The sequence below is a fragment of the Pyrus communis genome, chromosome 14 (assembly GCF_041283825.1).
Source record: "Pyrus communis isolate YQ-2024b chromosome 14, ASM4128382v1, whole genome shotgun sequence".
In the NCBI taxonomy this organism is placed as follows: Eukaryota; Viridiplantae; Streptophyta; class Magnoliopsida; order Rosales; family Rosaceae; genus Pyrus; species Pyrus communis.
In genome coordinates this window covers 22,438,492-22,464,271 of record NC_142578.1, presented here as the reverse complement: position 1 = coordinate 22,464,271, position 25,780 = coordinate 22,438,492, and the positions used below count along the sequence as shown (strand labels likewise).

Genomic DNA, 25,780 nt, shown 5'->3' with positions numbered 1-25,780 from the left:
GCAAGAGACAGACAAAACACAAATCCCGACATCAAATGGTGAACGATATTTTAGCATCTTTATGATGATTTGAGTTGTATAAGTTGTATGAGATTCGTTAAGACCATTATCAAGTTCAAATATATTCTGACCCCATATTGTGTTCTCACACATGCAATAACAGATTGATTAAAACCCATCAATCCTAACTGAATTATTGTTGAAAGAGAAAAATGAATGCTCCTCCCATGTCCAATCTTCTTCACTTGATAAAACTCTGTACATTTTACAGCTATCCCACACACCTAAAACTAAGCCACCTACCATCTCTCTCTTTCTATCTGTCAATCTCTCTCAAGTAATTTTTTGATGTATCTGAAATACAGACTCATGACATTATTATTTTGCTCAAATTATAATATTTAGAATTATTTTTTACCAATAGTGGAACATATGAACAATATCCTTCACTCTTTTTATAACACGTAAAATAATACACTAAGTGACTTGTGTTTCCAGCATCCATAAAAATTTCTCTGCTGTATCGAACATAATACTAGAGGAAAGGTGCAAAAGATGGGGAAAGAAAGATGGGAGTCCAACTAGTAACTACCATCTTGATATGTCATAGCGAGGGTTGCTTCAAGGTCTCACATGCATAGAGAGCAACGGGGGAAACATGCTTTTTCGAAGGATTGGGTTTGCCATTTTAAAGCCATGAAAGTTTTGGTAGTGCTGCCTTTGAATGATGAATACTGTGCTTCGATTAAGGCACAGAGAAGTGACCCATGTTTGATTCCTAGTTGTAGACCTTCCTCAACTTCGTATATACATCACTAGCCTATCATGTTATTGCTTTAGGTTTGAAATGACCCCCATTCATGATTACATATCTCATTCAGTCCTACTATACCATACTGTACCCTGATTTTTCATCAGGCTAGCTAGCTCATTTTCCCATCAGAACCACATTTCAAACTGTTGCTTATATAATCAACCAATTAGGTCCCACAATTTCATAATCTCACATGATCAAAATCATATACATATATTATTCAGACCAAGTATATATATGTACATATATATTGCAACTGCTCCATGCATATAATTAATTTGGTTTTTTCTCTTTCAAAAAATACATATATTATTCACACTCTCATATTGTCGTCTTCCACTTCTTCTAAAGCATTTTTAAGGTAATAATTTTTGAAGTGCAAAATAATAAACTGAGATGTAAATATCATTAACCTAGAAAGAAAAAAGCCCAATCAAGTAAATTTAGTGGCCTTCAGGTTGCCCCTTTTGCCTGCTCAATGTCACGAATAGGGAGGTTCCCCCTTATTCATTAAGAAAAACAAGATATAATTTAAACTTTCATGGATGCATAAGGATAAATCTCTTCCTCTCTCTCTCTCTCTCTCTCTCTCTCTCTCTCTCTCTCGAATCTCTCTCTCTCGAATCAATGGCACTGAAAATAAGCAAGAAGATGTATATATTAAACTAGAGCTGCGTAAGCAATGCGACCTGCAAATTCCATGGATATATCATTTTCTTTCTACATATTATGAGGCAGAAGCGGAACACTATTCATCAAACCTTATTACCTGATCGCACATACACTGAATCAGATTTCACCTATCTCATCACCCCCTGTCTAGACCAACAAACAAATGCATCAACAAAAGCCTATGCGCCCCCTAACTGATACCATATATTCCTCACACGTGTGGCAGAAAAGTTAAAACACTAAAGGATGAGACAGACATTGCTGTGAACCAACTTATTAGTTTGCTGCTACCATTTTGTTTTTCTTTGAACGAATTAAAACGAAAATTTACATCCCAAAAATAGCGGCTTTCTTGCTCGTGACAGTGGTTTTACTTTCAGAATCAAGAATGCGTTCCCAATGCTCATAAAATTTCTCCGCACATATATTGGTCAAACTCAATAACATAATTTCACATTTGCATACTGAATCCTACTAAAAATTTTGACTAAAATTGGCCTCATTTGCATTTCAAAAGATTATCCCACCATCATCATCATGAGAATTAATTTCAACACTCAAATTCTCTTTCTCTAAGAATAGTAGCAATTAATTAAGTAATCAATTATTAAAATAACTATATCTATTGTTATTACAGATGAAGATCCAAACTCACATGATCTTGCACACTAGCCATCGACGAGTCATACACGTACCGCCCTTGATGACCACTGGACGATCCACTACCGACCACGGACGCCTTCATTTCCTCCCCACCGGAGAACAAATTCATCGAACGGTCACGATTGGAATTAGGGTTAGTACCTTGAATGGCTGGGATCCGCCACAAGGCCAAGGGGCTCCCATTTATGGGAGCTGATTGTGTGCCGTACGTACCACCAGAGCTTCCATAAAACCTAGCATGATGATGCTGATGGTGATGAGCACTAGTTATACTAGAGCTAGAGTTACTAATATTCCATGATGGATAGTTAGTACTGGGATGATGATGAACTGGGGAGCCAAGTCTTGTGTAGTTCATCAAGCCGTACACGTGATGTGCGTCATGAGATAGGCCTCCGGCATGCACCATGGCCGACTGGAGGTGTTCGCGTTTCGCGTGCTGGCGCTCTCTCTTGTGCGCGTTCTGGTGTCCCCCAAGGGCTTGGGAGGTTGGGAAGTTTCGGCAGCAGTAATGGCATTCGAATCTCCTGCTGCTCTCGCTTCCGTTTTCATTGTTGTTATTATTTTTGTTGCTGCTGTTGTTGATGACGGTGTTTGTGCTGGTGTTGGTGCTGTTCCTTTTTGTGTCTTCGGGCTCATTGGTGTAATCAGGGGACTCAGAGTCGTCAATGGCAGTGTCGGCACCAAATTCTTTGCCGAAGAGCCGAATGCCCTTTTCTTTGTTGAGTGGAGGGGCGGGGCGGATGAAGGGTAGCTGAGAGAATGACTCTACGTTCATGAAGTCTTGAGTCTCTCTCTCAACCTTGTCCATGAAAAATTGGAGAAAGGAGTAGTTGTTTCGGATGTGGTGAGAAATTTTGAGGATGAGGAGGAGAAAATGGGGAAATTGGAAGAAGGAAAATGAGAAGGGAGGAGGAGAAGGGGGTGGTGGTGGGTGGTGGTGGGTCGGGATGGGGGAGGGGAGGGGAGGGGAGGGGAGGGGAAGGAGAGAAGTGGGGAAGTGTGATGTATGTAGGGATGATTAGGGATGATGTGGGGTCTATAAAAGGGGGGTGAGAGTCTGAATGATGATGGACAACTGGGGCTGACCCATCTGAGAGTGAAGCCTGACAAGGCCACAAGATTGAGAGTGGCTTTGGCTTCTCAAAGTACCATGCACCATTGCTTCCTTTCACTTGTTTTTTGATTTATTTGATGGGGGAAACTTGGGAAAGTTGTTACATACGCAAACATTTTTTCATATTTTTATAATCCACCCTTCATCCTTTGGCTATCTAATTATTCAAGGAAGGAACAAATAATATTGTCAATTTTCCATTATGTTTACCCAGTTGTGATAAAAATTAAAGATATTTCACTATCGTACTACTTACCATTTAATAAACTGATAATTAATGAGTACCAACACCATGATCGGAATGTTGATACATGATGCATCAATAAATAATCTCATGCATAATAAATCCTTGAACTCATGAAATAAGATTAATCAAGATGTTCAAATTGATAGGCCACTGGCTAGGGTGGTAGAGCAAGAAATAAAGCTAGCTTTAGGATGGATGTTAAGAGAAACTATCTTTCTAAAAACGTTGTTTCTCACTCTTCAAATTTAGGTGGCGTACGTTTTTGCCTTTGAGGGTGTGTTTGTTTGGCTCCTTGTCCTTCACTGGATTGGATTAGGCTAATTATTAGTGTAGTCTTGTGTTTGTTATGTGCTAGGACTAAGTTTAGTGAGATTAAATGGGACTCGGTTGGACCAACTCCTTCACTAGAGCGACTTAGCGTCTTTCTCTATTCTCTGTTCTCACGAACACCGAGAGTCACCATCACCTACACTCGCCAACTCCAGAGAGATTACACCACCAGACCACCACTACTCTCTCCTCGCCCCAAACCCAGAATCACGAATCAGATCGAAGAACCCACAAACGCCAACCATATTCTCGTTCGAATCCCCAATTACAGGCGACGACCATGGTGAACGCCCACTTCGAGTCTCCAATTGAAAAATCAATCCGATTTTTTTCTAAGTCAGTTGAAAAATCGTGCGATTTTTTTCTAGAATATTAGGGTTGTGGGTATTTGGGGTATTTAGGATTTTTGAATTTTGTGGGTATTTGTGATTTGCTTTTGATTTAGTTGAAAAATAATTTGAGGTTTCTAGAAGTTGGTTCTGATTTGATTCATTGGAAAGGTTTTTGAAGATTGGTTCTGATTTGGTTTCTGGGTTGCTAACTGCAAATCTTAGAAGTTTTGAAGTTGTTGTAAACTAAACAAAAAAACAAACAAGCAATAAACAAAACACAACAATTTCAGAGTTCTTCCAATATAGGAGTACCTCTCTGACAACGGAAGCTTTATTGATTACCAACAAATACAAGAGAACACAAACACAAAGTGTTCTCAAGGATACAAACTTATGCCTCTCAAAAACTCTCACACACAAACTCTATCGCACATCCATCTATTTATACTAATAGATGTCATAGGTTTGCACAAAGTCCCTAGAATATAGGAAACCAAATCCTATACTAAAACCAAATCCCAAATCAACTAGGAAACACAAATCCAAATATCTTGCGTCCAAGATATCGTAATCCTTATTTCATTCTTGTTTTAGTTTAGGCATGTTAATTTAATGCCAAATCCAACAATCTCCACATTGGCATGAAATCCATAACAAGGCATCAAACAACTTCCGTTGCTCCACCATATTGCAAGATCAAACTTGCTTCAACTGCACCAAATTCAAGCAGTGCTCGAACTTAGCTGCATTAACCTCCTTTGTCAACATATCAACTGGATTATCATCTGTAGCAACCTTTTTGACATGAATCTCACCTTCAGCTACCATTTCTCTCACAAAATGATATAGTACATCAATGTACTTAGTCCTAGAATGATGTACCTGATATCTAGCCAAATAAATGGCACTTTGGCTGTCACAATATACATCCAATTTGTGTTGTTCTACACCTAAATCTCCTAACAAACCCAGAGTCCACATGCTTCTTTGATAGCTTCAGCGATCGCCATGTATTTTGCTTCTGTGGTTGATAGTACCACCGTTGGTTGTGATGTCCCTTTGCCAAAGTAAACACATACCAAGTCGTTGATCTTTTCTTGTCTAAGTCTTTAGCAAATTCCAAGTCCACATATCCAACTGAGAACTTATCAATTCCTTCATCACATCTTTCAAAACAAATACCTTTGTCCCTTGTTCCTTTTAAATACCTAAGTATCCACTTAGCAGTATTCTAATGCTCTCTTACAGGATTATACATGAATCTACTAACAATTCCAGCTGCGGGTGCTATATCAGAACGAGTACACACTATAGCATACATTAATCCTCCAACCAAATTAGCATATCGAATAACATCCATCTTCCTCTTTTCTTCATCAATTTTGGAACATTGTTGACTACTCAACTTGAAATGAGTACCTAATGGAGTTCCTACAAGCTTAGTGTCTTTTATTACTCCAAACTTTTGTAACAACTTCTCAAGATATTGCTTTTGAGACAAACACACCAAACCTTTTTGTCTATACCTTATGATCTCCATTCCCAATATTTTCTTGGCTTCACCGAGATCCTTCAGTTCGAACTCCCTTCTCATTTGCTCCTTCAACTTTTCTATCTCTGAAATATTGCTTGAGGCTATGAGCATGTCGTCCACATAGCTTAACAAGTACACGAACGAACCATCTTTCAACTTCTTGTGATAAACACAATGATCATAGTGACTTCTTATATAGTCTTGACCCTTCGTATACTTGTCAAATCTTAAATACCACTGCATGAGTGACTGCTTCATAACCATAAAGAGATTTTTTAAGCTTACAAACCAATCTTTCTTTGCCCTTCACTTGATACCCCTCTGGTTGTCTCATATAAATCTCTTCTTCCAAATTACGGTGAAGGAATGCAGTCTTCACATCTAGTTGTACCAATTCAAGGTTGAAATGTGCAACTAGAGCAAGCAATATTTGAATGGATGAGTGCTTAACCACAAGAGAAAAAAATATCATTGTAATATATTCCCTCATTCTAAGCATATCCTTTAGCCACTAGCATAGCTTTAAATATTACCAAACTCATGTCATCCACGCCATCATTCTTTGCATAAACCCATTTGCAGCCAATTGCTTTTCTTCCTCTAGGCGGCTCCACCAATTCCCAAGTCTTATTCTTGTGAAGGGAGAACATCTCATCGTCCATTGCATCATGCCATTTACTCTCCTCTTCACTATTTATTGCTTCTTCAAAATTAGTGGGGATTTTGGCCTCAATTATTGGCAATGCATATACCATTCAGGCCATGCAGTTTTTATATCTCACAGGTAGAGATATGCCTTTTTTTCCCTTCCTTTTGGCTATGCAATCATCTTGTATCTGTAGTTTTTCTGATGGTGTTTCTTCTTCGTGATCACTCTCTTCATGTTCAAGTTGATCGCCTTGTCTTTCTTCTTCCACAATTTCCTTATTTGGCTATGCAATCATCTTCCCCATGCTCCACCATCTGAATATTTTCCTTCAATTTCAAGTGACTTTCATCAAATGTCACATCTCTACTTACTATAATCTTGTTCAACTCAAGACACCAAACTCTCAAGTCTTTCACACCAATATTAAATCCCATAAAGACAGCTTTCTTGGCTCGTGGATCCAATTTGTTTTCCTTCACAAGAAAGTAGGCATTGCATCCAAACACTCGTAGCTTATCGTAGTCCTGAGCTGGTTCTCCAGACCACATTTTAATGGGCGTTCTAGCCTCCAATGTTGTTGATGGTAGTCGATTAAGCACATGACATGCATAGCTCAAAACTTCTGCCCAAAATCTCTTTGGCAGCTTAGCTTAAGATAGCATGCAACTAACTTTCTTGAGTAAGGTCTTATTTAGTCTCTCTACAATCCCATTTTCCTATAGAGTATGTCTAACACTGAAATGCCGAGTAATCCCCTCCTTTTTACACACTTTGAAGAAAGTATCAGAGGTATATTCCCATCCATTGTCACTTCTCAATATATTAATCTTATTTCCAATCTTGTTATCCACCATGTTCTTCTATTCTACGAAGATGTCATGAACCACATCATTTTGTTTCATCATATATATATATATATATATATATATATATATATATATATATCCATGATCTGCGAGAGTAGTCATCAATAAAAGATACAAACCATCTTTTTCCACCTACAGAATCATTCTTTGTAGGGCCCCAAACATTAGAGTGAACATAGTACAAAATCCCTTTTCATTTCATTAACAGCTGAGCCAAATTTCACCTTTGTTTGTTTTCCAAGAACGCAGTGCTCACAGAACTCTATCTTTCCAATTTTTGCTCTTTTTAAATACCATTGCTTGATCAATCCTTGCAATGTTTTTTCTCCTACATGTCCCAACATCATGTGCCATAATGCGAACAAGTCACTTTTATTACTTTGCACCTCATCAACTACCATAGTCACTCCATTTTCCAAAGTCTTTCCTTGTAGCATATAAAGTAAGCCATTCCGATGCCCTTTTTAAGTGCTCATTTAGCAACTTTGAGCCCGTTGTTATCGGAGTAAAACTTGTAGCCTTGTGACTCAAGAGTGCCTAGTGAGATCAATTTTTTCTTCAGATATAGGACTTACCTTACACTATTCAATTCTCAAATCACGCCATCATGATGCTTGATCCTCATGCTTCCAATTCCTTGAGTTGTACATGGGTTATCATCTCCCATATACATAGTTCCATTCATAGCTTTGAAGCTTGAAAACCAAGACCATTGAGAAGTCATGTGATAGGTACAACCTGTGTCAAGCACCCACTATTTCATATAATCCATAGTGCTCGATGCAGTTAGGCAATAGACAGATTCTTTATCCTCGACTTCAACCATATTTGCTTCTGAGTCATCCTTTTTCTTTCTAGTCTTTTCTTTGATTTTAAGGCAATCCTTCTTCCAGTGTCTTTTTTCATAACAAAAAGCACACTCATCTTTATCCAAGAACCTCATATTCTCTTAGACTCATGTAGTATGAGACTTACTATTTTTCCTATACAAATCTTTCTTTTCTTTCGATCTCCCTCTTACCATCAAAGCTGTAGAGTTATTCATTTCTTGCCGTCAAGGTGTCTTACCTCATGATTCATAAGAGCACTTAAGATTTCATCATACTTAATTGTCTCCCTGCCATAAATCCAAGTAGTCACGAAACCCTCATAGGATTCAGGCAATGAGTTCATTAGGATTAAGGCCTTGTCTTCATCTTTGATTATCTCTTCAAAATTTGCTAGTTTAGCTAGAAACTTATTAAACTCTTCTAGATGCCCAAATCATCTTTGTGCCCTCTTTGTATTGGAACCTATACAACTTACTCTTAAGATGCAGTCGATTCTCTGTCCTCTTCTTCATATATTTTGTCTCCAATGCAACCCACAATTCCTTTGCAGAAGTGATGTTCATCACACCATACTTTTGTTGTTTTTCCAAGCATAGCCGAATTGTGTAGAACATTCAATATTTTCCATTCTTCTTTTTTCATCGAAAACGGCATGTCTTCTATCACAACAACCAAACCTTGTTGTACCAAGACATCTCGAACCACACACTACCACATACCAAAGTTGTTTGTTCCATCAAATTTCTCAATTTCAAACCTAGCACTCTGAATTGTCGTCTTGGTTCCACTAGTAGAATCACCAGTCTTCATTATTGCTTAATAGTCACAACCTATGTAAGAACCCAAGCTCTTGATACCACTTGTTGTAAACTAAACAAAAAAACAATCAAGCAATAAACAAAATAAAATGATTTCAGAGTTCCTCCAATATAGGAGTACTTCTCTGACAACGGAAGCTTTATTGATTACCAACAAATACAAGAGAACTCACGATCACAAAGTGTTCTCAAGTATACAAACTTATGCCTCTCAAAAACTCTCACACACAAAAATCTATCCCACATCCATCTATGTATACTAATAGATGTCATAGGTTTACACAAAGTCCCTCGAATATAGGAAATCAAATCCTATACTAAAACCAAATCCCAAACCAACTAGGAAACACAAATCCAAATATCTTGCGTCCAAGATGTCCTAATCCTTGTTTGATTCTTCTTTTAGTTTAGTCATGTTGATTTAATGCCAAATCCAACAAAAGCTAGAAGAAAGGAAAGGGAATGAGCGACAAAGGAAAGGAAAGGCAACGATAGAGGGAAGAGAGAGTCAGACAAAAAAATTATAAATTTTCATAGTTAAAAATAAAAAATAAATCCTAGCTAGTCCGTCAAAAGTATTTACACTATTTTAAGCATTTATGGGATAAAACAAGCGTGTGTTTGACACCTTTTGGAATTAAGCAAACAAACACATGTAATATGCTACTATGATATTAAGGATGAGTACTTAAAAGATTAAAAGCTTAATTTGTGTCAAAAGTACACAATTTTTCTATTTGGAGTGTATTTGCATTGTTTTAAGCATTTATGGAATAAAACAAGCGTGTGTTTGAGATCATTTGGAACTTGAGCAAATAAACATAGAAAATACGCTACTAAGATATTAAGAATTAGTAATCAAACGATCAAAAGCTTATTTTGTGTCAAAAGTACATAGTTTTTTTTATTATTATTTCGAGTGTATTTGCACTGTTTTAAGCATTCATGGGATAAAACAAGCGTGCGTTTAACACCTTTTGGAACTTAAGCAAATAAATAAATATAATATGCTATTAAGACATTAAGAATGATTACTCGAAACATCAAAAGCTTAATTTGTGTCAAAAATATACAGTTTTTTCTATTTCGAATGTATTTGCACTGTTTTAAGCATTCATAGGATAAAATGAGCATGCATTTAACAATTCTAGTACTGCTTAGTCCTTGCCAAGCCAATCCAACTTAGTCCCTAAAGCTAATCCAATCCGAGATAATCCAGTGCAACAAGCGCACCCTAAGTGTTCTTCCTTGCTCTCGTACCTATTTATCTCAAATCCAAATTATCTGTTTAGATCAGGACTTCTCCCACTTTGGACTGACGATCAAATCTAACAAGTTTTGGGACTAAATCTGGACGACGGAGTGTTCTACTACTTATGGGGTTTCTTTTGTGGATTTATGCGAATTTATAGGGCAATGTACGTTTTATTTCAGTTTATCATTTTAATGATTAAGAAAAACCGTATGAGTTTCCTGCCCCTTGAACTTGGGTGCAATAATTCATCTAAATTGCAATAAGGGTGGATCATATTGTTTTAGCCAAATTGATTAAGCCTTGGTTTGGGATTGTGATGCTTTAAAAAAAAAAAATTAATTGATGTTAGTTACAGTAGAAAAGCATAGAAAAAATAGCTTATAAAAAATCTAAAACATCAAATGTATTTGGTAAAACGAAAAAAAAAAAAAAAAAAAAAAAAAACTGCTTACAATTACAATAGAAAAGTACAGAAAAGCATAAAAAGTGATTGTTTTTCAAAGCATAGTTATTTGTGCCCATTTAATGAAATTTAATTTTCAAATGGCAAGTTACCCCCACATATTTTACCGAACTAGAATCATTGCTCTTACATTATTCTCTTTGATAATTATTATATCATGTTAAATATAATATCCTTTATAGTCATTTAATATATTCACAGCAATTTATATAAAAGTTTACTGAACACTCAGACACCATTTTTTTTTCCTTAAAAGCACTTTTACCAAAAAAAAAAAAAAAATTACCAAACACTCAACAACTTTATTGTGCATCTGTTTATTCTCACAGTACAGCATAAGCAATTTTTTTAAAAAGTACAGCAATATCAAATTAGCCCTAAATCTATGTCTTTATAAAACAATCAAGTATTGAAATTTTCCATTTTTGATTAAACAAATAAAAAAACTAAACAGTGAAGTTTCGAAGTGAAAAAAATAAAAATAAAAATAAAAAGTAACCATTAATTTTAAAGATCTGAAGGTTGTAGGATGGCCCTTTTTTTTTGTTGCTGGAGTGATCTAGAACAATATATGAACATCGTTGCACTCATGCAACAATATAATTACAGCAACAAGTAGAGAATTGTCAAGTAATTAGGGTCTTCTTTCCTAACCCATGAGTTATGGATTCAAAATTTTTTTAGCTACTTTTAGTAATTAATATTATTATATAATATAGGTTATATTGAAGAAAAAAAAAAGAAAAAAAAGATATTTATAGCAGTATACTGATAAATGGAAAAATAAACCAACTACATTATGTGTGAAACTCAAAAAGGTTTAGGGTTTGTAAAAATAAAAAAATAATTAAAAAAAGCCCTATATATATATCATAAATGAACAAAAAAAAAGAGTAAAAATATGGCATTTTTTAGAACCAAAATAGCTCGAAATAGTTGAAAATTATAGCACACAAAACAAAACAAAACACAAAAGTACGAACATATTACTTAAATAAGTGAAAACAAAATAAACACACAGAGTCGCTGAGAAGGTTAACTACATCTTAATAGATTAAGGAATCGAAATTTTTGACCTAAAAGAAAATTAATCATTATCCTATAAAAATTCATAAAATACTAATAAATCAAAAAGCTAATTAATAAACTTTTCCAACAGATCGAAGGCCACCAAATAACTTTAAGAATTTCTCTTATAGTTTTTTTCTATCTTGGGTATAAGAAAGATTATTTAGAAAAAATAGGGCAACTACTTTTATTCCAGTCATTTTATACAAAGTGAAAGATATATAATGCATGAAAAGTGGTTTGCTTAGTAGCGATTGATTGATTTATAGTGCGGTTAATGTAAACCTCCAGTCTTCTAAGATGATATTGATTGATTGCTGTCAATATAACACAACATGTTATACTGATGGGTTTAATTTGACATATATATTCTTATGTTATGGATTTGAAGTTTTTTTTTTTTTTTTTTTTTTTTTTTTTTGACAACGGGATATAAGCCGAAAGAATGAAAGATTACATAACAATATCACGATGCCACGAGATTCCAGTTGTATCTGTAATTAGTAATCGACAACAAGAATGAAAAACTTGCTCAAAAAAGACTGGATCCAAATTAGATGACAAACCCAAACAAGTCAAAATCATCAGCAACAAAATTCTTTTCACGGTAAATATTTCAAATTTCATAACCAACTTTAATGCATAAGAACATGACAATTCAATATTAAAGTTCCAAGAGAGTGATTATCCACTTTTGTATTTAAAATCACTTTAAAAGATGTGTAATGCTCACCTAAGATCCTCATTTTGAGGACCTGTGAGGTCTTCTTTCATTTAAACCCTTAGATTAGTTTGACGGTGGTTAATCAATCTTATATTATCTCTGTTACACCCTTAACGAAGAACAATCTCGATTCTAATAAAAAATTTAGCAAATGAAACCCTTATGTCTTCTTCTACTCGTCTGTCTCCCCTCCCTCCCCCTCCCCCTCCCCCTCCCCCTCCTCCGTCTCACCATATGAGATTTTTTGCGTGAGGAGCAGTGCAGATATTAGTATTTAAGATTAAGAATAGTATTGGCCAAACAAGGAAAGATCACCTCATTAATATTAGATTGCTTGTCAGATTCGATGATAACAAAAGCCTTGAGTGCTCAACAGCAAACGCAAAAACAATCTGTAGTTTAGTACCTAGTGATCGGAAGTCAACAAACTTTTGCATCATACAGAAGGCTGAATACCTCTCGCGTCCGACCTACAGCCCAAAACATTTGACGCGTATGGGAAAAAGACGGAAGGAGAAGGGAGAGGGAAGGGATGAAGGGGAGAGAGGGGTTCAAAATTATTATTTTGTTACGGTGTAACACAGAGAATATAAGGTTATTGATTAATCCACTGTTAGATTAATCTACGAGTTTAAATGAAAGATGAGCTCACAAATGCTCAAAATGAGGACCTTAGGGTACGCATTACTGTTAAAACATATAGTGAGAGAAGAAGAAAGAAAACACTGGTTATTCTAGTGACGTAAAAACATAGAGAATCCTAGGACCGGTTTTTGGCTGTATCGTTTAGAAACATGTTTTCTTAAATTAATCTTGTGTACAAAGGTCAAAAACCCCAAGACCGGTTTTTGTGCTAATTACAACTTATTTCTTTGTATACAAGGAAATTTGAGGAGAAGAATCTGTAGATCTATGAAGGAAATTGAGATTTCATCATAAAATCACATCAAGAAAAGAGGAATTTGAGTTCATAACTAGAGGAAGTTGAGGTTCCACCATACAACTTATTATTTATTCATTGTATCAGAGCAAGTTGTCTTATGTGTGAAGCTCAACTACCATATACGCTCCACGTCATCTCATTTATGTTGTCAACGTGTTAGGCTTAAAAATTGGACATGCATGATAGGACATGTTGAGAGTATAAACCCCACACCGGGGAAAGAAGAAACATCACATGTTATTAGAAGTAATTTGGCTATTCCCCAACTTTCTTCATGGTATAAGAGCAAGTTGGCCACATCACCCAATTTTTGTTATCCACGTGTTTGACTTGAAAATCCACTACATGTGATGAGGTATGTGAATAAATCCCATATTGATGGGAGAAAGGACCTCGCATGAGCTTACAAGGAGTTGATCCATATTGCCAATTGGCCGGTTTTATGGTGGAACATCAACTTTCTTCATGGTATCAGCGTAGGTTGTCCTAGTGTGAAGCCCAACGGCCATACACGTTCCACGTCATCCTCTTTGTGTTATCTATGTGTTAGGCTTGAAAATTCATCACACATGATGAGGTGTGTTGAGAGTATGAATCTCACATCGAAGAAAAATGGAGATTGCATGTAATTAGGCTACTCCCCATTTCAATTAATTTTGTGGTAGAACCTCAACTTTCTTTAGATTCAGCTCTAGCAAATGTAATGTATATTTCTTAATACAAAAGGAAATGTAAGAAGAAGAATTCGAAGATGAGGATTCCACTGGAACACACACACGCTACAAGGCTCTTAAATACTATTATAGAACACTGTACATACCCAATTTTCAGTAAACTCTTTTCTCTTTGATCTGTCTTACATACCCAATTTTCAGTAAACTCTTTTCTCTTCGATCTGTCTCTTCTCATCACTTGCATGTACGTGTACCCAGTCACCATGGCACCTCCTTATTAAGTTTATTTTGTTAAAGTGTGGAAGAGAAAGAAATGACCCTACTTTGTTGGTAACTCTCTCTCTCTCTCTCTCTCTCTCCAGGACCAGGTACTCGTAGTTGATGTTGGTTCTTAATAGCTTTGTTGGTTGTTTTATATCTGTTGCAGGCGATGCTGTAATAGTGGTCCTCACAAAATGTTAAGAAGATTACACAAATTGAAAGAGCTATTAAGAATAAATTGGTATATATGTAATTTAAGATGACACTTATTATGCTTCCTTTCCCACTTCATAATACAGTTTAAAATTCCGACTTTTGATTGTTTTCCACTATTGGATGTTTACTTCTTCTTCTTTTTCCCTTTGTGAAAGGGAAAAAAAAAACAAAAAAAAAATTAATTTGGCTAAATAATTTTCTATTTGAATGCTTTTAAGGTACAATCCTCCGCGGAGCCCTATGTTTTTAATTAAACACTGAATAATTAAGGGTTTGGGATCTTGAGTCTGACCCCGTAATCAAGAAGTTCGGAGTTAAGAGTAGGGGCTTTCGATCCCGAGCCCAACATCAAGATCCTGCAGATCGGATTTGAGGTGAAAATATGTCTAAAGCTAGAGTCTAGGCTTAGGATATAAGCTTTGATTTTTGTTTTTATGAAAGGCTTAGGATAGCTGTTAGACTTTGCACTCGAGGTTTGGTGTTTTAGAGATTCTTTACAGACAAAAAAAATTTGTGTTGGCACAATTGCATTTGAAAATCAATTGTAATGGGGTTAAATAATAATGTCCCTTAATTCTATATACAAAAAGAAAAAGAAAATTCAGATTATGAACAAATGAATGAGTCAATATCTTTTAAAGGAGAGAGGATAGATACAGAGTTTTTAAGGTGTGAGCAGTGTTTCCATATGTTTCAACACACATTTTTATTTTTTCTGGTTGTTGTAGTACGGATTTTTCATCCCCCCCTCCCTTTAACCATTCGTTTAACTAGGTCAAAAGATAATGTCCCCTCTTTTCATAAGGTATTCTTGTGTGCGTGTGCCTGAGAGTCACATACAGGCTTCACCTTAATTAATTCATTGTTGTTATGGATGGTTTTAGGGTTCTGATCAATGCCTGTGACTATAAATTTACCTAAGTTTAATCAGAAAGAGTTTTAGTGATATAATTTTGCCAGTTGCTTCTGGCTTCTTCAGCAAAAATTTCAGTCTGCTGCATTCGTGCATGGCAGCATGCTTGACTTGATCGCGTTGCAATTATTAATTTCCAGCCCCAACTCAACTGCCTCTCTCTTCTTTCATAATTCTACCTCTTTTTGCCAATATCCCAACACAAATCTCTCTCTCTCTCTCTCTCTCTCTCTCTCTCTCTCTCTCTCTCTCTCTCTCTACATCTTTCATTTTCTTTGTTGAGAGTGACTTTCATACTGGGGAATCAAGAGACCTTGTATGTGGTTTTAAGGAGTAGTGCTACTTCTCATTGTCAATTAGTTTATGGTGAAATTGTAACTTTTTATGATATCAGAGTATGCTATCTACGTGTTGAGTCCAAAGGTACACATGTTGAGAGTGACTTTCATACCGGGGAAAGAGACCTTGTATGTGGCTTTAAGGAGTAGTGCTACTTCTCATGGTCAATTAGTTTATGGTGAAATTGTAACTTTTTATGATATCAAAGCATGCTATCTACGTGTTGAGCCCAAAGGTACACATGCCCACCTAATATGTGGTGTTTATGTGTTAAGCATCAATGATCTTGCATAGAAAGGAGCATGCTAATGATAGTGTGAATCACACATCAAGAAATTATTTAATAGACCTTACATGTTCTTATAAGTAATTTGAATCCTCATATTATCAATTAGTTTTATAGTAGAACATCAACTTATTCTTTCATTTTTTAATAGCACCGATCTCAAAGGGGGACCCATCTCCAACTCAACATGTTCGAAACCCACATCTGTCCCTCTAAACCCTAGTAACCACAATAATAGCAACCCTTCATTCACATAAGCTTCTTGTTTGCCATTAAAGTGATGGTCATAGATGAAGGGGACCATGCGAGTTGAATGCAAACTGCACCACTTCTATCATGTCCCTTGTAAAGTAGATAATTCATCTGATGCCAACCCAAGCCAATTGCCTTTTTTCATTGCCTCATGATGTAGCAACATCGCATGCGATGTATCATAAATCTAAAGGACACATGTAGACCTTTATTATAAGAATGCATTTGACAAACCCCTTACATAACTAGCATTATGATATTTGACCTAAAATACGGTAGCAGTGTAATCAATTAAATTTGGGTGAATTTGGATAAAAGCTAGTTTCACCTCTAAGTTCTAAGTGTACTATTTAACTAAACTATTTAACCCGCTAATAATTGGGCGGCTCAAAATATATATACAGGCCTTTTAAAAGAAGGGATTCCCATTTTATTCAAAAAATAGGGATTAGTTGTGGCACCCACTCTGCATCGAACTTTAACGATCCGAACCATCTATTTTGTAAGTCTTGATTTATAAATCATTTTGCAAAAATTCAATTCAATCTGAAACCATTTACCTATTTAATTATCACGATGACATTTTAATGTTTTCTTGGAATAAAGGTGCCTCAACTATTTTCGATTTGCCTAATATTTTGTAAAGATGATCTATGAGGTGCAACTTCAAAAATAAATAGTTCGGATCATTAAAGTTCGATATGGTGTGGGCCCACAACTAATCCCTATTTTTATAAAAAATAAATAAATAGGGATCTCATCCCTTAAAAGCCTCCTTATTATCTATATGCACGGCCTGATACTTTTGTTAAGATTTAGACCATCTACAAGGGAGATAACAAATATGCCAAACAGGACTAAAAGACATTCAGGTGTTCTCCAATGGATATGTCATATATGATATGGCAGTTGAGTTATTTAATTTGACTTATTACTTTCTAGCTGTCTTTTTTTTATAGCAAACAAAGAATGAGTGAAATATATTTAATTTATTTTTTAATGCATGGATCCCATTAACAACCAATAGAATAAAATCTAAAATTTAATTTAATTATTTTTTAATAGTTAATGTAACTATAGACCCAATAAAATAATAAAATAAATATTTGACACATACATCAGAAAAGAAGTAGATTTAGCACTTGTATTCAATTTGCCACATCAGCCATCAAATAAAATTTTGACATATTATATTTGACATCTCATTTGAAGATTCTCTTAGGGTTTAGGGTTTTATTGTAAAATAGGGAGAGTATTTTTGGAGGCAACACGTGAGAATATGAATGGGAATTGGATTAACTTGCCCTCCGGTGATCCAAATCTGAATTTGAGGTATTCTGTTATAGATTTGAGAAAATTTTGACTTCTTACATTCATTTCCATTTTTATCCTCTTATTTTATTTTATTTTTTATCCTCTTTCATTGATAAAGAGATTTTTTTTTTTTTCTTTTGTAGGAGATTATAACATCTCATAAATGTTAATTACCCAAACATTGTTATTAAGTTGTGCGAAATTTAACAATCAATCAACAAACTTCAGAAATAAATCTCTTTTTTTCATTCTTTGATTGATACCTTAGACGAATAATGTGATGGACCAAATTAACCAACAACATGTGACCATGAATGAGTCCAAATCTGGTTATTGCCACCAACAAATGGGTCACCATCCTGAGAAACCCTAATTCTCTTTGAGCAGTAAATAAGAATTGGACCGGCTTGGTGTCTTCATATTACATGAGCTCTCTCTCTCTCTCTCTCTCTCTACCAGCCGCGTTGTGTAAATTGTCTGTTGTGGCACAAGGAGGAAGAGAAGAGAAGGGTCACCATCCTCTTGTTCCTTATCTCTCTTTCCCATTAGGTGGCTGGAATGTGACATTGCCTGAGAACTGTACTGTCTTGGGCCTCCCAAACTTTGCTCTTTCACAAATAACACCATCCAATATACATCCCAGCTCCTGCAACATATGTGTTGCCATGTATGGACCAAATGGATAGATAGAGATATCTAGAGTGGTGTCATGTGTCCCTTTAACCAAGGCTTGTTTGGATGCGACATTCGTAGTTTTGATCATTATATTTGTAGAAATTTTGATGTTCCATACATTTAACAAAATTTGATTGTGGCATATGTGGGCATTATTGAATTAATAGATCAAGACTATTTCAGTCAATTTAGATTTTGAGTATTCAGGTGTACCCATGTATATTGATTTGAAGGGTTTCGTATTTCATGTGCAACTAGCCTTAGCAATTTTGCCGACACATAGAACAATAATAATAAAAATTAACAAATAAAGGTTCATCATTTGATAACCATTTTAGTATTTGGTTTTCAGCTATTACGAAAAAGGGAAAAATATATAGGAGAAATTATCGGATATAGAAGAGTAAAGAAAGAATGGAGGAGAGATGTAAATGATTATACAAGGAAAGGTGTCCAATAAGAATGGAGGAGAGATGTAAATGATTATACAAGGAAAGGTGTCCAATTAAAATGTAATAATCAAAGTTATTTTTGTTTTGAAGATTGTTTTCATTCATTTTTCTTTATTTCTTCTCCTCCTCACCCCTCATTTCCTCATATACTTTCTCTTATCATACTCAAAACAAAATAGTTATTCCTCATTTTCATAGTATATTTTCTCCATATTAAAGCGCACAAAAACAAAATGAAAACTAAAACTCAAAACAAAATAATTATTGAACAGGCTCTAAAATAAATAAGATGTTGATTGCTTTCAATTTTTTTCATTTTATGAAAGCTATGTGAAGAATGAAGAGTGACGTTCTAATTAATGCGGACCTACAATTAGAACTAATAAATTTGAAAAACATATATTGCTAGAACTTTACTCGCAATGTAATTTCATCATAATTTGGATCATCATTGGCCTATTTTTAATATATAACTTAAACTTTTAAGACTATTTGTCACATCCCAGCTCGACTTCGCCGTAGCACAATATTGTCCGTTCTAGGCTTACCATTCCCTCACGGTTTTGTTTCTGGGTTTCGGCACGAGAACTTCTCAGGGTGGTCACCCATCCTAGGACTACTCTTGCCCAAACTCGCTAAACTTCGGAGTTCTTATGGGATCCAGAGCCAATGAGTTCCCAAAAGACCTCGTGCTATAGGGAGGAAAGCATGTACATATAAAGCACATCACCCCCTCTCTGTTGGCCGATGTGGAATCTTACACCATTTGTTATTCGACGTGGTATTATAACCTCATTTGGAAAGTCTTAAGGCTCTGTTTGACAAAAACTTCCCAAAAAAGTTGTTTCACTTTAAATTTAATTGTTAAAAATGTTTGGTAAAAATAATAATCTTCATACAGCAGCTTCTAAAAGGAGCATGTTCAAAGCTACTTTCATAATAAGAAAAGCAGAGCCTTTAATGAATTTTAAATCTCACAGTAACCTTAAATATGGCATCATTTAATATTCTCTTATGTTATATGCATCGATCTATTCTCCCACCACTAGCTTCTACCACCTGCCACTGCTAGCCCTATATCGCCACTACCACCACTATCGCTGATGCTATCATCCCACCACCATTACCACCACCATCATCATCTCCCAATCACCACTGGCACCACCTCTACTCCTACCACCAATGCCAGCAGCAACTCCATCAACACCACCATCTTTGCCATCACCCTTTCCACTACACTCCCACCATTGCCACCACCATCACAACAATCACTATGACCATCTTAAACACATCTTTTCCAACTTACTCATTATGCACAACTAATTAAACAGTTTCACATAAATTTTTATCAAACATTGTGACATTACTTTTCACACGCTAAACACGTTTGGTCTTAAACTCTGAACTTGCCACTTCTTCGTTGACTAATATGCACAGTGTAGGTTGTTCTCTCTTTCTCTCTCAAGCTTCTTTTCGAACTCCTGTTAGAAGTGAAAGTTATGTTCATTAATGTTATCGTACATACATGGTGAGGCTGGAGAAATACAAGCAGCTTGACTATATATATAGCCTATATTTTTTTGAATTCAATAACTTTTTTGGGGAGAAGTCGTATAATGTAGTTGTAGTATTTAATTGTAATGTGCTATATATTTTCTAATGCATGCCACATTATTATGGGTGTTACCTATATGCATCCCAGACCCATGTGTTACATGATCCACATGCTTATCAGATAATCTAATATGAACTTTGCTCGACTCCTTATTAGTAAGAAGTTAATTCTCCGGCCATATATGTATGTCATAGTTCGATAATAACTATTAAACTTGCAAAAAAAAAAAAATGTATGCATATGTCGTTTGAAAGAAATTCCTGCAGTTGACTGCAGAGGATTTGAGCTTGGGATGATGATAGAAACCAAAACGGAAAAGGTGATAGCAGACATTCCCACCTATTTTCTCTTTGATCACATGTGACTTCCACGTTATAAGCTACAAAACCAGATCTATTAATTTAATGTTTGGAAGAGATATTTAATTTGGCAGAAGCTAGCTAACAGAAGACAGGAATATATATGCAAGAAAAACCAATGCAAGTTGGCAGTGGAAATATGAAATCAGATAACCCCACCATGCATTATTTCAATTTTCTCTTAGTTTTAAGGGTATGAAAAAAGATAAATATGAAAAAGCAAAAAACAAACAAAAAAAGGCAAGCCAGTTATGCCAGGACCATATCAAACACATATATAACATGCATGTGTGTGGATTAATAAGTCCTATGACCATGATGGATGGTGGAATTTATTTTTTTTATATTTATATTTTCTACATGTAAGAGACTTAACTGTCTTATAAGGATGCAAGCTCTTTGAACTCTTTAGAATTAAAAGCTTGATGGGTTTGATATCATTGTTGTCTGAGACTTGAGGGTTTGGACCACCAAAAGAAAGGGCATCTTTTTCAGATGTGGGGGCATCTTTTAATTATGTGATATCCTTGGTCACTTTCTCTTTTGATTTATAAATTGATATATCATGTTTGAGTTAGGATTCAGTAGGCTCAAACACAAATATCAGAAGGAACTAACTTAGTTAATTAGAACCCTACATCTACTTTCTGTCCAATGAGACAATGATATATGTCTAAACTAATTATTGAGTGTGAAATAGTGATATGAATTGCATATAAACATCAATTGAATTGGTGTATAAATACAATTTCTCGATAGAATATTTTCTTGTTTGATCTATTTCCTTATAAATCAATTAAGGTTTACCATTTTCAATACACACTGACTTATCAATATGGAATTATAAATTAAGGTTATTGTTTTTATCAATGTGTGGATCTTCTAACATGCGGAGAAAAAAAAAGTATGACCAGGCAAATAGCTCGTTAGTTTAGTACACATTAGAATACTATAACTATTATTTGACACAAGACAGGATTGCAAAAAAAAAAAAAAAAAAAAATTCCCTGCTAATGTGAATCTGATTATGGCATGACAAACATGTCCAATTATTATTGCACATGATTATATTATATATGTGTGAATCGTTGGATAATTATATTATTTTTTGTCGGTTACTAGCATTTGCATATGTATATACTCGATCCTCATTTTATAGGGTGTATAAGGTAGTTTGATTTAGGGATACGAGTTATAATATATTGAATTTCTAACTTCTTATTTTATCAAATGTTGAGATTTGCATTCATGATTCACACGCAAGGGAATATAATGAAACAGCAGTAAGACAGAAAACAGAAGAGCTATGGAAGAAGAAGGAAACAGAGAAATGAGAATATGATCTTTGCTTCTTTCAATCGAGTGAATTCCAAACCGAAAACTCAATACATGTTATATAGAGATGAAGACTAACAGACTTTTTCAACAACCCTTAACAACCTTAACAGGCTTTTGATGATGTAGCAATCATAGCAAACTTCTAATGATGTGGCATTAGTCAACTATATTCAACAATGGTCACAAAGACCTAATACATAATTTAGGAGAGAGTTCATCAACATTATTTTTTTAATACAATATCTTCTTCCACTTCAGCCACAAAAGGTATATAAGTTTACCACAAAAAGGCCTTCATTAAATCATATATCATTAACATGATATAAACATAAAATTACAGGCTCGTTTAATAATTGTTTATGTGTTTTTTTTTTAGTTATTACTTTTTTTACTTGAGATTTGAAAGAAATGTATGGTAGAAAGAAGGATGAAGAAGAGTGGAGAAATGATGATATGATGAATGTACGTCGAATAAATGTATACTGAAAAATACAGAAAATGAACACAAACAATCAAAAACTATTTAAGTTGTTTTCAAATTTGTTCTTTCATTAATTTTTCTATTTCTTATTCTCTCTCCCACCATCCTTCTTCATGTATCATTTGTCTTATACGTTAGAGTATGTGTTCAATGGTCTATGATTGTGAAATTTGTCACAATCTTACTGTTTTAGTTAGTTAGACTAATAGCTTTGTAACTGCCTATATAAGGCAGATTGTTGTATTACTTGCAAGCTAAGAAATCATATATTCAGAAGAAGAAAAAAAACTTCTTTCCCTCTCTTCCTTCTCTCTACTTTCTCTCTCTAGTTCTTGCTTTCAATACAAATATTACGAAGGTTATGTTCTTCGATTCATGAAGATTAACATGGTATCACTCGTCTTTCTTGCTGATTCATGAACTTCAATCCTTTTTTCTTTCGCTTCTGTCTAATTCGACTTCTTCGTCTTCGGATTCTCTTATTGGACTCAGATTTCTACATTTTTCTAAGTTTTTTCTAGGGTTTGGTTGTCGATCATTCACTTTGATCAGTTCTTTGTCAAATTTTGTGTGTGATTCTCACACGTTCAGTGTTTGTGACAATCTCTTAATGAAATTAGACTTCTGTTTCAAGCATCTATAATCTTGATTGAACAATGGTGATTGCATCTCAGCTTCAGCTGCTTCAATCCCCAGTTACGGCTTTTATTTCTTTGGTCTCGACCTCCATCAATGTCAAACTTAATGACTCCAACTACCTTAATTGGCACTTTCAGATGCAACTCTTGCTGGAAAGCAATGGCATCATAGGGTTTATGGATGGTTCGAACCCTTGTCCATCTCAACATATCTCCCAAACTGGTGAATCTGGTATCAATCCTTCTAAATCTTCTACTTCTGCTGAGAATGATGAATTTGTGGTTTGGAGAATGCATGATAGAGTTATAATGCAATTGATTACTGCGACTCTATCTCCTATAGCTATGTCATGTGTTATTGATAGTCAAAGCTCGAGAGATCTTTGGACTTGTTTAAAGGAGCAATTTTCCGCTGTCTCTAAAACCAATATCTTTCAAATGAAATCTAACTTCCAAACAATTAAAAAGGGGTAAGATTCCATTTCTCTATATCTGCACAAAATTAAAGAAGCTAGGGACTTTTTGTTTATTGTTGGAGTGTTCGTTCAAGATGACGATATTGTCATACTAGCACTTAATGGCTTGCCTACTGAATACAACACTTTCAGATGTGTCATAAAAGGTTATGAGAGTTTGATTTCTTTGAAAGATTTTCGGGCACAATTACTCATTGAAGAAGCTATTGCTGAGAATTTTTCTAATACATCTTTCATGACTGCCATGGTTGCTAGTTTTAATTCTAAAAGTTCATCACACTCACCACAATTTTATGGTAACACTCATGATCAATCACAATTTTCTTCTAGAGGTTATAAACCTTATCATGGGAATAAAAATAAGGGTAAAGGCAAGTATCAGAGACCAGGATATTACAATCCCAGACCTGTGTACTCGAATCAGGCACATGTTTTTCCTACTCCTGCACTTGGAATACTTGGTCATCCTCCTATAACTCAAGTTGGTCAGTCATCTACACCTTTGATTCCTACTTGCCAGTTATGTAACAGTGAAGGTAACATTGCTCCATTTTGTGGTGCAAAACCTCTAGATAGGCAAAATTGTAAGACTTGTGGTAAAACTAATCATGAGACTTAGTTATGTTTCTACAATGACAAGGGGCCTAACTACATTGGTTTTGCTAGTTCATCACATTCTCAGGTTTCTCATCAAGTATATGGGTCTCTCTCTGCACCTCCAAATTTTCACATGCAGCCTTCTCAGTCTAAGTTTTCATATCAAGGGTTACCACAGCAATCTACATATCAATCACAGCAATCTCCCATGCATGTTATGCACATTGTGTTTAATCCTGCACCTCAATCTGTAACTGCATTAGCACCTCCACAAGTTTGGTTAACTGATTCTGGAGCAACCAATCACATGACTGCTTACATGAGCAATTTATCTTTGGCATCACCTTATCCTACGAATGAGACTATACAAACTACTAATGGTGAAGGTCTACGAGTCTTTCATATTGGAAATTTCATCATTCATACTCCAGCACATCCAATCAAATTAATTTGGTGTTATATGTTCCCAAGTTAACACAAAATTTATTGTCAATACATAGGATTTGCCTTGATAATTAATGTTGTTTTATCTTTGATGCATTTTGTTTTTGGATTCAGGATAAGGCCACAAAGAGGATTCTTTACAAAAGATTGTGTAGTAATGGACTACACCCTATTCATTCCCTTGCCTATACCAAGCCTGGAACTTCACAAAGTCAATCAATTGCAAAAGCTTTTCTTGGACAGCTTGTTTAATCTCAAATTTGGCATCATAGGTTAGGTCATCCAACCAACAATGTTGTTTCCCTTATGTTAAATAAAATTAATGTGTCTAGTACCAACTCTCAATCATATGTGTTATGTCATCATTGCCTTAAAGGAAAATTTAGCAAACTGCCATTTCCAACCCATGTCAATAAGTCTGTTAAGCCTTTTGAAATTGTACATAGTGACTTGTGGGGTTCTACACCTTTTGTATCTGTTGATGGTTACAAATATTATGTAATCTTCATTGATGAATATAGCAGACATTGTTGGATTTTTCCATTCGTCAATAAATTTGATTTGTACTATACTTTATTACATTCTACTCCTTCATACTTAATCAATTATATACTACAATTAAGGTTTTGCAGAGTGATGGAGGTGGTGAATAAATTAGTCATAGGCTTCAATCTTTTCTAATGGACAAAGGCATTGTACATCATAAGTCTTGTCCATACACACTTAAACAAAATGGGTTAGCTGAAAGCAAACATAGGCATATTATTGAAATTGCCTTCTTGCATGGTATTTTGGAAGAAGAAGTATACATGGCTCAACCACCTGGGTTTTAGGATCCTATTCATCCCAATCTAGTGTGCAAACTTCACAAATCACTCTATGGCTTGAAGCAAGCTCCCAGAGCCTGGAATGATATATTCACTAAGCTTTTGCCTGAGTTGGGATTTGTCAGTACATATTCAGATTCCTCTTTGTTTGTCAAATATGTTGATAATGAGATTGTGATTCTTCTACTATATGTGGATGATATAATCATCACTGGGAATGCTACAAGTTCCATTCAACAAGTTATCAATGCTCTTACTTCTGAATTTGATATCAAAGATTTGGGTCCACTACATTTTT

General features: G+C 35.1%; 1 protein-coding gene and 1 pseudogene across 1 annotated transcript; one reads left to right on the top strand and one right to left on the bottom strand.

Moving 5' to 3' along the window:
• Positions 1-1,967: 1,967 nt before the first annotated feature.
• On the bottom strand, positions 1,968-3,274 carry LOC137711928 (zinc finger protein 8). The gene has a single exon (XM_068451083.2). The coding sequence runs from the start codon at positions 2,958-2,960 to the stop codon at positions 2,118-2,120; it is 843 nt and encodes a 280-aa protein (XP_068307184.1). The 5' UTR covers positions 2,961-3,274; the 3' UTR covers positions 1,968-2,117.
• A 19,531-nt stretch (positions 3,275-22,805) lies between these two features.
• LOC148691406 (uncharacterized) lies at positions 22,806-24,810 on the top strand (annotated as a pseudogene).
• Positions 24,811-25,780: the final 970 nt, after the last annotated feature.